The following is a 15,061-nucleotide window of genomic DNA, read 5'->3' as shown; positions in this document are numbered from 1 at the left end:
ATGTTTTGGAAGACAAGGAACAATAAAGTTATTTTTTTAACTGTGAAAATATAAAGTTTAGTGTTATTAGATCTGGCGCAGAATAAGATTATATATATATATATATATATATATATATATATATATATATATATATATATATATATATATATATATATATATATATATATATATCTTGATAAAATCACACGGGAAAATGGAAACAACGGAGTACCTTAGCTTTCGTCTTTATTCAAGACATCTTCAGAGGCAACTGGATTACATGGACAGAGAGAGGCTTAAATATACAGGGTGACCTAAAAACATGAGGTCAGGTCATAATGATGACATCCACTAATCCCCACACCAACACACACGTAGAGGAGCTTAAGAGAAGGGTGGTGACGTGACTAGCCAGGTCAGGTCAGAAAAAAGGGACCCACAAAATAACTATCATACATCTAGATCAAAGGTTTTCAAAGCATTTTTTACCTTGGGCCACTGACAAATAAATTTATGTAACATATTATCAGTTTTGAACTGACCATCACTAAGGTTTATTGATTTTAATTCCTTAATCAAACTAGCTTCAACCAGAAGTCTTTCTGTGACACAAGAAGATTTGAATACTTCTAAGCTTTTTTCCCAAGCAATGGGGTGATTATTATTCCTAACATGAACGAACAAGGCACTGCTTTCAGATGCAGTTCTGATATTATACTTATGTTGTTTGATTCTGAGCTGCAGTGTTTTTCCTGTCTGACCTACATAATTACAATTACATTTGCTACATGGAATACAATAAACACTTCCATTTACATTCAAACTTGGGCTATTCCTTATTAACATATTGGTAATGGTTGAGTCATACTTGAAAACAACATTAATATTTAGAAGCTTGAGGGACCGAACTAACGGGACAAATTCATTACGATAGGGCAGAGTCAAAATATTCTTAAGTGTAGGAACTTGTCTGGTTTGAGAGGAATGAAAGGATTTTTTAGCCCTTTTAAAACAACGATCAACAAACACAGAGGGGTACCCGAGTTTCTGTGCAATAGAACGAATGTGTTTCAATTCATCGTCAATAAATTCAGAGTCACAAATACGCAGACATCTTAAGAACATAGCAGAAAAAACTGACATTTTGGTAGACTCAAGGTGATTCGATAAAAAGTGTAATCATGGGGATTTGGAACATGGCACAAATCTTCCTCATACATTTATTATCTTATTGGGTGTGTTGTGGGTGATTCCGGCCGCCTCAACCTCGGCTGGTCCTGAGGTATCTTGCACGTCCTCCTGCCTATGAGGCTCGCTCCAGCGTCCTCTTGTCCCCGAGCCTCACCCCAGCTGTTCCTGGGGTATATACCACGCCCTTCTGCGTCTGAGGCTCACCCCAGCGTCCTCCTGCCTCTGAGCCTCACCTCAGATGTTCCTGGGACATCCTGCACGCCCTCCTGCCTCTAAACCTCACCCCAGCTGTTCCAAAGATATCTTGCACGCCTTCTTGCCTATGAGGCTCACCCTAGCGTCCTCCTGCCTCTGAGGTTCACCCTAGCGTCCCCCTGCCCCTGAGCCTCACTCCAGTGGTTCCTGGGGCATTTTGCACGCCCTCCTATCTCTGAGGCTCACCCATGCAATCTTCATCCATCGTGTTGATGAGCAAGCCGTCACACCGGGTTATGGGGCCGGCCAGTACTCTGGTAACCTCCTCCTCTGTCCGCGGCGGTGCAAGCGGAACAGGGAGGGGCAGCGAACAATTTGACAGACTCCACGGCATGGTGGCATGCCAGACAGTGATTAGTTGTTGTCTACCAGGTATTCTTATGGCGTTCCTCTTAGTACTCACACACTTACCGCATCAACATAACGAAACCTAACCTAATCCATCCTAAACGTAGAACAAAGGAAGAATACTAGCGGATATCTTGGTGGGCAAGAACCAATCAGCGCCTGTCATGTCCGCATAGCGTAGATTTTTTAGCGTGGTGGACTCAGCCACCCTCTCTCTCTACACCGGCTGCTGCCATAGCAAATTTTGACAGCGGGTGTTGATGATATCGTCAAATAGAGATTAAGAAGAAATTATTGTGGTGGTATGTTACGAGACGTGTGTGTATGTGGGGTGGGGGGTACTAACACTTCGAAAATGAAGCGATAACTGTGCTTGTGTAACCTACTTGTATTAACATGATGTGCGGTACTGTATTTGAATGAGACACAATCTTCCTTCAAAATGAGTACTGTCACATCACAACTCCTTTATGCTAAGGTATAATTTCGGGCAGGGTTGGTGATGGCAAGGCGTTGTGGTCAGTAAGGTACCTGGTGGGTATGGTGCGTGTCTCAGGCAATGTGTAGCGAAAGACGTAAGTGATAGAGAGAAGGGCCGGTTGGTGGGTGGCGGTAAAGGAGAAAAGGGAGGTAGATAGTAAAGGTGGAGGAGAGAATGGGTGGGTGGTGGTAAATGTGAAGAGGGGGGTCAATAGGACAGATGTTGGAGAGAATGGGTGGGAGTAGTGGACAAGAGAGAGGTGGATAGGGCAGGTGGTAGAGAGAAAGGTTGATGGGTGGTGTATGAGGGAGATGGTGGCGGGGCCCGGCAGCCTGACCTAGTCGGTGATGGATGATCCACTATGGCAATATTACCATTATGTGTGGCCGCCTGCCCTCACCACTAATGTCACATGCCAACACCCATATTTCTTCTCTAAATGATGTGTCTGTGGAGAGGTCATCGCTTAAAAGGCCATTACCGTAACAGTACGGAGATGGTATTCTACTTGAACCATATATATTGACGAAGCCGAGGGTGAAATGTCATCATTAGCGTATGGAGATGTTCTCAGGGGAGTGTCTACAAGAACCATTATAATATATTCAGTCCAGCAAGCGTCATCACCCACCCCGTGATTTGGGCAGCCACTGGCACCACACCAATACCAATACAAAAGAACAGTGGAGATCTTGTACTATAATGGTAAAGTGACTTTAATATGCAGATGTATTCACTTACAAAATACAAATACTAGCGTGCAAAACAAGAAAGAAAATATAATAACAGTATGTCAGAAAACTCGTTTATAAAAGCCTAATAGCAACTCTTAGTTAAGCGGGTGTAGGTTATCATCCCACTCTCTGATTACTGTGTGAGGACGTACACAGTAATAATTGGTCACAATATGGAGTTATTGGGAGCCGGAGAAACTGTGGTACAGTGAGAGAAGACGCGTGCCTGGCCCTCAGCACCACCACCTCACACAGCGTGCCTGGCCCTCAGCACCACCACCTCACACAGCCTGCCTGGCTCTCACAGCATCACATCCCTGCCATCACTTACACTGGACTTCCCGTAGTTATTTATAACCAGATAATTAGCGGCTGTATCGAGTTGTGCCGCCATAATTGGTTCTTTGTTGAGGTCACGAGGAAAATAATGTCCAGTTTTAATTGAACTTGACAAGAGGATGGGTGGGAGACCAACACGAGACCGCCAGCGATAGTGTCGTAACTCAGGGGTGTCCGGGCGTGGTGGTAATCAATAAACTAACATTACCTGTAAGTAACAGCTCTTGCAGAAGTAAACACCGTTATGATTACAATTTACAAGACATTGTTTCACGACACCACGTTTTGTTGGCCACGAGAGAGCCTCCGTAACCTGGTAGTAATTTTTGTTTGGCGCAAACATCCCCTGGACGTCATCTTACTGTCCAACACACACACTGCCTCACACCTAACATGGGTTGGGATATATTGACATGGGTAATACAGGCTTGATTTTTGGCTCGTGTTAATCAGTTATTTGATCTCGGAGGATAAAGTACTGTAGTTTAAGTGTAAAATTAACACATTAGCCTTGAAGTCCTCAGAGTCTCTACCACTCTCTCTGACTTTGCTGACTCTTTAAACAATGTTGGCGTCACACACACCACCACCGTCTTGTGTATGGAGAGGCGCGACACGTGTGAGCAACAGGTTACTGCTGCTGGTGGTGTTACGGCCGCTTTACTTTGTCTTTCCTTGGTGAAATAAATAAAGGGAACAGCACCCAGCTTAATCACAGGTTGCTGCTTCCTTGTAGGGTTTACCGTGATGTAGTGACGTTTCTGAATGTGAATATCACACCAACTGTATCTTGACAATCTGGGTATTTTGATGGTGATATTTTAACCAGAGGGATATGTCCTTGTATTGCCCCCCCGCCTCCACCCCCCACATTACCTCCCGTTGCTCCTCCTTCGCCACATCTCCACTCAAGCATTTTAGATTCAAGTTAATATAATTAATCAGTAATGTAATAACAGGTGTAATATAACAAACTCCAATTCATTCTCCCCCCCCTCTTTGGCGTGGGGGTCGACCTTTGTCACTGGTACGAGGCTCGCTGCTCACAGGTTCCTCCCCGGGGGCCAACCTGCGCCTCGTGCTTGCGCATGTCACTCGCTGTACCACCGTTTGTGACTGTTATCTCAGTCTTTGTGTCTGATCGTTCCTCTAAGTTAAGAAGTCAACATTCATAGTAATATTAGCGAGGGTATTGTAGCTACCGGGTCGAGTATGTGTCCCATCAACTGAGGACGAGGGAATCAGTCTAGGAATTTTATCGTCTCTGTCTAATTTCGATTTTCCACTTCGGCCGTTAACCATGTCTTACAGACTAGTTTAACCAGTTAGAAGCTTCCTCCTGGGTGAAGGTGTTGATTGGAGGAGTGAGTGGGACTGTAGATGAGGGAGTGTGAACAGAGGTGGACATACAGTAGTACCCTGAACACAGGAGTGTATGTGTGTGTGTGTGTGGAAGTAGTGCAAAATATAGATCTGAATAGAAAAAAAAATGGTCGATAATCGTGTGTCTGTTTGTGTTTGTGACATTTTTATTGCTGTTTTAAATGCTTGTTTGAGTGTTTAATGAATTTTGAGTGCGTTATGTGTTTTGAGTGTGTCTATGTGTGTTTGAGTGTTTGTGTTTTTTGGTGTATTTGTGTTTTGAGTGTTTATGTGTTTTGAGTGTGTTTATGTCTTTTGAGTGTGTTTGTTTTTTGAGTGTGTTTGTTTTTTGTGTGTGTTTATGCGTATTTTGGTCTGTTTTTGTTTTTGTGTGCAGTCATGATTGTGTGCGTTAATTCTCAGGTTCATTAACACATACATACACCTTCCCACGAGAGCTTACGATTCGAGGCTGTGTGTACCAATTCTCGGATATTCCTGCAGTAAGAAATTCCTCTCTAACTAAAAATAATAAATAATGGCTGCCCCTCGTGTAACGAGGATGACCTGCCCTTGGCGTGAATTTGTTTAGGGTGGAGAACCAATTATTGCTGGGTAGATAGAGGAAAATGGTGTAGAGAAACATGCCCATAGTTTCACCCTGCCCGGGGATCAAACCTGGATCCGCTCGCTTGCCAGACAAGCATGTTGACCATTACACCACAGGTCGACTCATTCTGACTTTCAAGTTTTTGGACAAGAAAATGACTTTAAAAATGGCGTAAAAGATGCACTGTATCGTAATTTGATCGAGCAGTCATGAAATATGCGGGTTTTTTTATAATTATACTGCAATTATATTTCCAATGGCTTTGTAACTTTCATGAAGCACATTACCGTTGTTAATAACACTATATTTTACGGTAATACACATTGTATTACGCGAATATCAATGAAGTTTATGGAAATATTTCTTGCGCATCTCTATAACTTAAATTCATTAAAGTGTATATATTATCATTACAGCAGACAACATACTGTATACTGTTGTCATTATATTACAGTCATCTGTGGGTGATAGTACTACAAGCTGCCTCTGTATTGTTTAAGATGTGTGACCGATGTAACAGTCCCGAAAAATACTCTTATTCGAGTGTTTTGGACGATAACCGTTATCACCAGCCAGCCTCCTACATATCGTGAATAGTATAATTTACTTGATATGGTTCGCAAAAATGAAGAATAGCTAATGTTAAGTGAGTTTTCTAATGACAGAGGTCAAAGGCCAGGTCTTACAACGTCGCCCTTTGAACGCTTATGTGAAATTATCTTTCACCGGGCCACCATAACTGCCTTGATCAAGCCAGCTGCACGATAATTAAGAGTGGCGATTACTTATAGGTGAGTCGACCCGACTTTCTCCATCCAGTGATAGGTAAGACGGTGGAGTGGAGGGCTGGGGCGGTAGGGAGAGTTGAGGGCGGGAGCGGCAGGAAGAGTGGAAGGGCTGGAGCAATAGGGAGAGACAGACTGTGGAGGGCTGGGGCGGTAGGGAGAGTGGAGGGCGGGAGCGGCAGGAAGAGTGGAAGGGCTGGAGCAATAGGGAGAGACAGACTGTGGAGGGCTGGGGCGGTAGGGAGAGTGGAGGGCGGGAGGATTCAACAGTTTTGCCAGGTCTACCCGGCCAAATTTCCCTAGCAGCGCCCTCAACATTTTCGTTTTTGACATGAAATTTCCTTAGTCGAGGCGGCCATATAATGTGTACAAGAGTAGTAGTTACAAAGCGAATGAGCAAACGTTATTTACATCACCCCATAAGCTAGTGCAGGATATTCAGCCGAAAAAGCAATACTCTTTGCGTTGTACTGGGTGTGTCTGCGCTTCATTCTTATGGTATTCGACCAGGAGACAACACCTCTGTTGATATGCTGAGGAAGATAATTATACTCTGCTCCTCTTAGGCTCTGGCCAGAAGTTGCCGGGACAGGTGTTTGTTGAAGTCAGATATTGGTTCCAGCTGAATGTAAATTATTATTTTTTTGTGTGTCTTCGTCTATTTGTCACAATAACAGACGGGTACATATTAAAATATATCACACTGTATATTACTACACAATATACAGATTCGTAAAGAGATTTAACATGAAAATCTCCAGTTTGTAACTGAAGGCAGCAGTTCCCCGGCACTTTATTTAACCTTCCCTCGCTGTTGGCGGAGTATGAAGGCTGCTTCTCAACTGATAGCCGCTTCTCCTCATGTAGGATTAAATGATAAGGAGGAGGTGTGTTCATAAGGGCCCAGGCATGGCTGTTATTTGGCTCCATTACGTTATGTTACGGCACAATAACCTGTCTCTCTGGCCTCTGCCCAGTGGTGTTGAATCGGTCTCTCTCTATACATAGGATGAGGAACCAAACCTTTTTTTACTGTTTATTTTCATCTTCCATTTTGTATTGCTAATTTTGATATTTTAATGGATTTTAAATGCTCTTAAAGGAAGCAATTTGATGATGAAATCGCTGAAAAATATATTAATTTATATTTTATTAAAGTCTACCCCGTAATATATGGATGACATCATTATGACCTGACCTCATGTTTTTAAGGTCACCCTGTATATTTAAGCCTCTCTCTGTCCATGTAATCCAGTTGCCTCTGAAGATGTCTTGAATAAAGACGAAAGCTAAGGTGCTCCGTTGTTTCCCCTTTTCCCGTGTGATTTTATCAATATATAAATATATATATATATATATATATATATATATATATATATATATATATATATATATATATATATATATATATATATATATATATATATATATATATATATACACACACACACACACACACACACAGTGTTGGTGTTCTGTAATAGTAATGTAGGACTTACCTAATATTACAGTAGATATTTATATATTCAGTAATCCCTGGAGTATGTGCACTAGTTTGCAATTTTTGCAATTCACTTCATAAGTTGCTGTTATATAATACATGCAACTTCCAAACTTAGCTCTTACACTGTTCATTTGCATCTTAAGAGTTGAATAGTTAGTGGTTAGGATGAAAGTCGGAATGAAGTGTATTATCACTATCCCATTATTTATCTCTACATCTTCTTCCTCAGGTTCGAAGATCGCCACCCTGCGTGGCTCAGACCCTGACGGTGATCCGTTGACCTTCGGCGTGCGAGGGGTTGAGGGCCGCGACCTCCTGAGGATTGAACAGAATGGCGCCAATGAGGCCAACGTGTACCTGAGAAAGGCCCTGGACAGAGAGGTAACCTGCGGCACAGTGAGACAGGGATGATAATAGATGTGTCTGTGGATTGTCGGAAAGGGATAAAGAATATAAAGGATGGGTTATGAGTGTCAGTAGTTAGGACAGGCTGCTGCTGCTGAGAGGTCAGGAGGGAGAGAATGGTGATAAATAAGGTGGAATTGTCATTGGCTACAATTGTTAAATTTTGGCTGAATAACTTGATGCCAACATCCAGAATACGTGTAAGTAATGTAGTTACAGTTGTACGAACGGTGCTTCGAGAATTAATGAAAATTATTATTAATTTATACTATATGGTTTGAGATTAGTACTGTGAGGTTTAATACCCTCTTGACATGTCCTCCACAGATCAAGGATGAGTACACGATGGTACTGACGCTCACAGACAATAAGCTTGGTGAAGGGCAGTTCATTACACAGTCTATGCTGCTCCTTGTTGAGGACATCAATGACAACGAACCAATCTTCCGGCCTTATGAGTCTTCAGTGGTCGTTGATGAGAATGCTCCACCCCGAGTGCTGGCCACGCTGCTTGCCACCGACCAAGATGAAGGGCCGTTTGGACAGGTGAAACAAACTTATCCTTAGATTGACTTACAATCAGCCATTCATGAATATATGATTGCCTCAGTATTTTGAATAATTTTACCATCTCCGTAAAACTAAATTTTTATATTTGCAGTGTTAATGTAAGATATTAATATCTAGTTAATAAATATTGGTAATCCCACATGATGTGTTATAGGTGATCTACCGTCTGGATGCAGACTCTGAAAGCGACGCTGAGAAGTTTACAGTAAACACTTTAGACGGGAAAGGCATATTGAGGCTTGTTGGTGATCTCGACTACGAGAGGAAGTCCCTCTACCAACTTAGGGTAAGATGCCACCCTGATTCACACCTACTGCATTTGTTAATTTAAGTGCTCCGTATGTGCATCTAAAAACTTATGCTTGCAATCAGATTCCTTTGTATGTCTCCAGAATCAAATTAACATAACTTTGTATATCTGAACTTGGTGAAAATGGTCCCTAGAAACCCCTTTACTTATGTGTTGTTTTATGTATTTCATTATCGGAAGTTATTTTTCCATATCCTCTCTACAGTACACCATTTGTGGACATGACTTGTTCCTTGCTTGACTTGTTCCTTGCTTGACTTGTTCTTCCTCACATGACTTGTTCTTCCTCACATGAATTGTTCTTCCTCACATGACTTGTTTCCCTATTGACTTGTTCTTCCTCACGTGACTTGTTCCTCCTTTGACATGTTCTTCCTCACATAACTTGTTCTTCACATAACTTGTTCCTCCTTTGACATGTTTTTCCTCACATGACTTGTTCCTCCTTGGACATGTTCTTCCTCACATGACTTGTTTCTCCTTTGACATGTTCTTCCTCACATAACTTGTTTCCTCCTTTGACATGTTCTTCCACACATAACTTGTTCTTCCTCCTTTGACATGTTCTTCGTCACATGACTTGTTCCTATTTTGACATGTTCTTCCTCACATGACTTGTTCTTCCTCCTTTGACATGTTCTTCGTCACATGACTTGTTCCTCCTTTGACATGTTCTTCCTCACATGACTTGTTCCTATTTTGACATGTTCTTCCTCACATGACTTGTTCCTCCTTGGACATGTTCTTCCTCACATGACTTGTTCCTAGTCTGACATGTTCTTCCTCACATAACTTGTTCTTCCTCCTTTGACATGTTCTTCCTCACATGACTTGTTCCTATTTTGACATGTTCTTCCTCACATAACTTGTTCTTCCTCCTTTGACATGTTCTTCCTCACATGACTTGTTCTTCCTCCTTTGACATGTTCTTCCTCACATAACTTGTTCTTCCAACTTTGACATGTTCTTCCTCACATGACTTGTTCCTATTTTGACATGTTCTTCCTCACATAACTTGTTCCTCCTTTGACATGTTTGTCCTCACATGACTTGTTCCTCCTTTGACATGTTCTTCCTTACATGGCTTGTTCTTCCTCTCATGACTTGTTCTTCCTCCTTTGACATGATCTTCCTCACATGACCTGTTCTTCTTCCTTTGGCTTGTTCTTCCTCACATGTTTTGTTCTTCCTCCTTTCACATGTTTTTTCTCACATGACTTGTTCTTCCTCACACGACTTGTTCATCCTCACATGACTTGTTCATCCTCACATGACTTGTTCTTCCTCCTTTGATGTTCTTCCACACACGACTTGTTCTTCCTCACACGACTTGTTCTTCCTCACATGACTTGTTCATTCTCCTATGATATGTTCTTCCACACACGGCTTGTTCTTCCTCACACGACTTGTTCTTCCTCACACTACTTGTTCTTCTTCCTTTGATATGTTCTTCCACACATGGCTTGTTCTTCTTCACATGACTTGTTCATCCTCACATGACTTGTTCTTCCTCCTTTGATGTTCTTCCACACACGACTTGTTCTTCCTCACACGACTTGTTCTTCCTCACATGACTTGTTCATTCTCCTATGATATGTTCTTCCACACATGGCTTGTTCTTCCTCACACGACTTGTTCTTCCTCACACTACTTGTTCTTCTTCCTTTGATATGTTCTTCCACACATGGCTTGTTCTTCCTCACACGACTTGTTCTTCCTCACACTACTTGTTCTTCTAAATTTGATATGTTCTTCCACACACGGCTTGTTCTTCCTCACACGACTTGTTCTTCCTCACACTACTTGTTCTTCTTCCTTTGATATGTTCTTCCACACATGGCTTGTTCTTCCTCACATGACTTGTTCATTCTCCTATGATATGTCCTTCCTCCCTTGACCTGTGTCCTTTTCATGACCTGTTTTTCCTGCCATGTTTTTGTTTCCCCAATTATTCTTCTTTCCACCATTTGTTCTCCGTCTTATCCTGGAACAAGTATTTTACACCCATGATCTTTGTGCTTTCCTATGACAATTTCTTCCCCCTTCAATGTCATTTTCTTATCTGACCTGTCATATTCCCCTGCTTCTCCCACAGGTGTTGGCAGTGGACCGGGCTATCAGTGGGCGGGTCAACACGGGAACAGCGGCATTGGTGGTGCGGGTCAATGACATTGAGGATCAACCACCTCAGTTCATTCAGGCGCCACCTGTCACCCGTATCCCTGAAGACATCCCCGTTAACTCCGGCGTTCTTGAAGGTCAGTGTCAACCTCTACGCCAGTCTTACCATGGCAAGTGTGGCAGGTATTTTTTTCCTCATCCTCTACACCTTTGTCTTTATGAATCATGTGCCTATAGTATTGACCTCAACACTGTAGTCTCACTAGCAGGTGTCTGTACCATGCCCACTACACCTGCATTTCACTATCAGGTGTGTTTATATCTTTGTACATCAACATTTCGTCTACAGGTGTATCTGTCTTGCCCTTTACACCTGTGTAATATTAGACCAGGTTTAGCTTGCATCTTGTCTAACAAATCTGCTGACTTTTTTTGGAAAGTCTTCGAGGTAGTAGATAATGACGAAAATTACGATGTTATTTACTTAGACTTTAGCAAAACATTTGACAGAGTACCGCATCAGAGGCTTCTCAGAAAAATTAAGGCTCATGGTATCGAGGGGAAAGTTTTAAATTGGATAAAATCATGGCTCACCGATAGAACGCAGAGGGTCAGCGTAGATGGTGTTAAATCTGAATGGGGTCGTGTAACCAGTGGGGTTCCCCAGGGGTCAGTACTAGGTCCACTCTTGTTCATAATCTACATAAACGATCTAGATACTGGGATCAGCAGTGACATAAGCAAGTTTGCGGTTGACACCAAAATAGGGCGGCAGATTAATTCAGGGCAGGATGCAAATGCATTACAGGAGGATCTAAATAAACTGCAGGGGTGGTCTGAAAAATGGCAAATGAAATTCGACACCAGCAAGTGCAGCGTACTTAATATTGGAAGAACAAATACTGTCAATGTATACAGCCTTGACAACATTAACCTAGAGAAGTCGACTTGTGAAAGAGACCTAGGGGTACTTGTAAGCCCGGACCTACGGCCTAGAAAACAGTGCGTTAATGTTCGAAATAAGGCAAACAGAGTATTGGGTTTTATATCTAGAAGTGTAAATAATAAGAGTGCAGAGGTCTTATTGCAACTATATCTTGCGCTAGTCAGGCCGCACCTCGATTATGCGGTTCAGTTCTGGTGCCAATTATAGAATGGATATCAATTCACTAGAGTCGGTGCAGCGAAGAATGACGAAAATGATTCCGGGACTTAGAAACCTTCCATATCATGATAGGTTAAAGAAACTAAACTTGCATTCCCTACAAAGACGAAGAGTGCGGGGAGATATGATAGAAGTATTTAAGTGGATGAAAGGAATCAATAAAGGGGATATCGATAAAGTTCTTATAATATCCGAGCAGGATAGGACTCAGAGCAACGGATTTAAGTTGGATAAGTTTAGGTTTAGGAGGGAGATAGGAAGGAACTGGTTCACAAATAGGGTGGTGGACGAGTGGAACAAGCTTAGCAACTTTGTAGTAAGTGCGGGAACGCTGGAAAGTTTCAAAAGGAGGCTGGATGGATTCATGGATGATGGAGAGTGGTAGTAACTCTCGACAGGAGCTGCCATGCACAGGCCAACCGGCCTATTGCAGACTCCTTATTTTCTTATGTTCCCTTTTGCACCTCTCTTAGTAGACTAGTGTAGCCGGTGTCTTTATCTTACCCTTTACACTTATGCCTCATTAGACAAAGTGTAGCAGGTGTCTGTCTCTCCCACCACACTTATGTCTTGTAGAATCAGGTGTAGCAGGTATCATTGTCTTCCTTGCTGCAACTGTCTCTTATTGGATCAAGTGTAGAAAGTATTTTTGTCTCACCCTCTGTATTGTTATCTCACTTGATCAGAAGTAAAAGATACTGTGGACCCTGCATCTGTTTCTCCCAGTACTGACACTTGTATCTCAGGAGCCCAGATGTAGAAGGTATACCTGTCTTGCCTGGTACTCCTGTGTCTACCTTTGTGTCTAAATTATTAGTGAATTACCTTTTGTAGTCTGTCACGCTTTTCCATAAAGAAATAAAGGGTATTTGCTAAAGATCATTTGCTGAATTCCTGTCTGATGTGATTTAATTAAGTATTTTACATGTGCTGTAGTTAATTTTTTAGTTGATGCTGGTAAATGGAATGACTTAGATTTACCTTTGCCACAAAGCTACACCTTTGTGTGTGTATCTACAGTATTCAAATACTATTTTATAAGGTTGTATGTTGAAGTTTGTGTTATATATGTACCTACAGTGAAGGCAGTGGATGGGGACCGGGGTGTGAACAACCCCATCACGTACTCAATTCTGGAGGGGGACAAGGGCCTCTTCCAGTTGGACCAGAAATCCGGTGTCCTGTATGTGAAGAAGCCCCTCGACCGTGAGAGTCCACTATCCAACAATGGTGCCTTTATTATCAAGATCCAGGTGAGAAAATACTTTTGGATGGAAAGAAGAAGCTGGGATAATATTATATACAGTATACAGTATAGTGATTGCAAGTACAGTTCAGTTTTACCCCAAAGAATCAGGCCAGGCTGAAGGTAAAAAAAATATTTGCCTGAACTTGCTATCATGAGGGTTTCACTGTGGGATTGAGGGTAACACCAGCTGTTGTTGCACCAGCTGGTGGTTTTTTTGGTAGAAATATATGACTCAAGGAAACATCAGATGTATATAAAAATAGCTTGACTGGTGTATAATATATTGGGGTTGAAAACAATCATTATTTTTCATAATTGATTATAATTGATTAGGCCCAGGAGGAAAGTGGGGTGGTGGACCCACCACCAACTATGACAACAGAGGTTACAGTGCTGCTGGAAGATGTGAATGATGAGACACCCACCTTCAAGGCCGCACACTACATAGCAGAGATAGCTGAAGGTTCCCAATTCAATAGCCCTGTCAACCTTATAGGAGATGCCATACCTGAGGTGTACGACCATGACCAGGTATAAATCTCCCATCTCTCATGCCTTCACACTTACCTTACTCTAGGTGTCACACTTCACTTGTGGGGTGTCAAATCTTACTAGGAGATGTCAAACTGTAGTAGTAGTAGGGTATTAAACTACAGTTGGAGAACCTTACCAGTGTTGGTGGGTGTCAAACAACTTGGGAAGCCAAATTTCAGTGAGGAATGCCAAATTACAGTTTGGGTTATCAAACCACATTGGGGATGTCACACTATCAAGAGTACAGTATAGGATGCCATCTTATTCATCTGAGAAAGTAGAGATACTGGATGTTCACACATTTTTTGTGAACTTAACATCAACAAAAAACAACAAAAAGACAAATCATACATCACTTGATGAGGTTTGGCAGAGTTCACTTGCTGGAGTTTATAATATGTACACTGATACCTGTAAATATACCCATTGTATTTAGTCATTGTCAGCTTCAGTGTTTACTGTAGTCACTATTGAAAATGTTTTATTCTTCCTGCCTTATGGGAAACTGTGACATGATAATATTGTTTTCTGCAAGAGATTTATAGTTTAGTAAATTTTTCACTGACATGATTATATTGGTAATTGGCTCATGATCCTAATATGGCTTCGATCTTTCAAGGGACATATTTTTGTGTGGGATATGGACCAGGTAAGTTGGACTGTTTATAATGGTGCTTATAGAATTATTTATTGGTGTTTGTACACCAGGAAAGATCCAACACAAGCCTACCACTAAACAAATATACTGGGGACTACTGCTGTATGCTCAGTTATTTTTATGAAAGTTGTGATTTGAGTCCTTTTTTCTCCATTAGCTTAATTTGGAACTCTTTAGTGCTGTACAGTACTTGTGAATTATTACAGGGGGTCCCCGATTTATGAACGTCTGACTTACAAATGTCCACCAATACGAACGGGGCTAAACTTGAAATTTACATTAGAGTATTGTATTTTATTTACCTGATGACTTAAGTTTTACTTTCATTTACTCTATTTTGTTATTCTATTGTCTTAAATTAAGTGATTTTAGATGTATATAAGGACTTAGGTTATGATATAGTGAGATTTTAAACATTGTTCTGTAAGTACGGTAGCACATAGCATGTGCTACGACTT

At 41.6% G+C, this 15,061-nt stretch overlaps 1 protein-coding gene across 1 annotated transcript in view; it reads left to right on the top strand.

Moving 5' to 3' along the window:
* LOC121880183 (cadherin-related family member 1-like) overlaps positions 1–15,061 on the top strand; it is a 264,458-nt gene that overhangs the window by 212,787 nt on the left and 36,610 nt on the right. The window contains exons 4-9 of the mRNA XM_042387311.1: positions 7,821–7,972; positions 8,324–8,542; positions 8,721–8,852; positions 10,972–11,134; positions 13,243–13,415; positions 13,745–13,942. Of these exons, the coding sequence (XP_042243245.1) occupies positions 7,821–7,972; positions 8,324–8,542; positions 8,721–8,852; positions 10,972–11,134; positions 13,243–13,415; positions 13,745–13,942 (1,037 nt within the window). The remainder of the gene's footprint in view (positions 1–7,820; positions 7,973–8,323; positions 8,543–8,720; positions 8,853–10,971; positions 11,135–13,242; positions 13,416–13,744; positions 13,943–15,061) is intronic.

Source organism: Homarus americanus, unplaced genomic scaffold, assembly GCF_018991925.1.
Source record: "Homarus americanus isolate GMGI-L3 unplaced genomic scaffold, GMGI_Hamer_2.0 scaffold30108, whole genome shotgun sequence".
NCBI classification, from domain to species: Eukaryota; Metazoa; Arthropoda; class Malacostraca; order Decapoda; family Nephropidae; genus Homarus; species Homarus americanus.
This window is presented reverse-complemented; position numbering and strand designations above follow the sequence as displayed.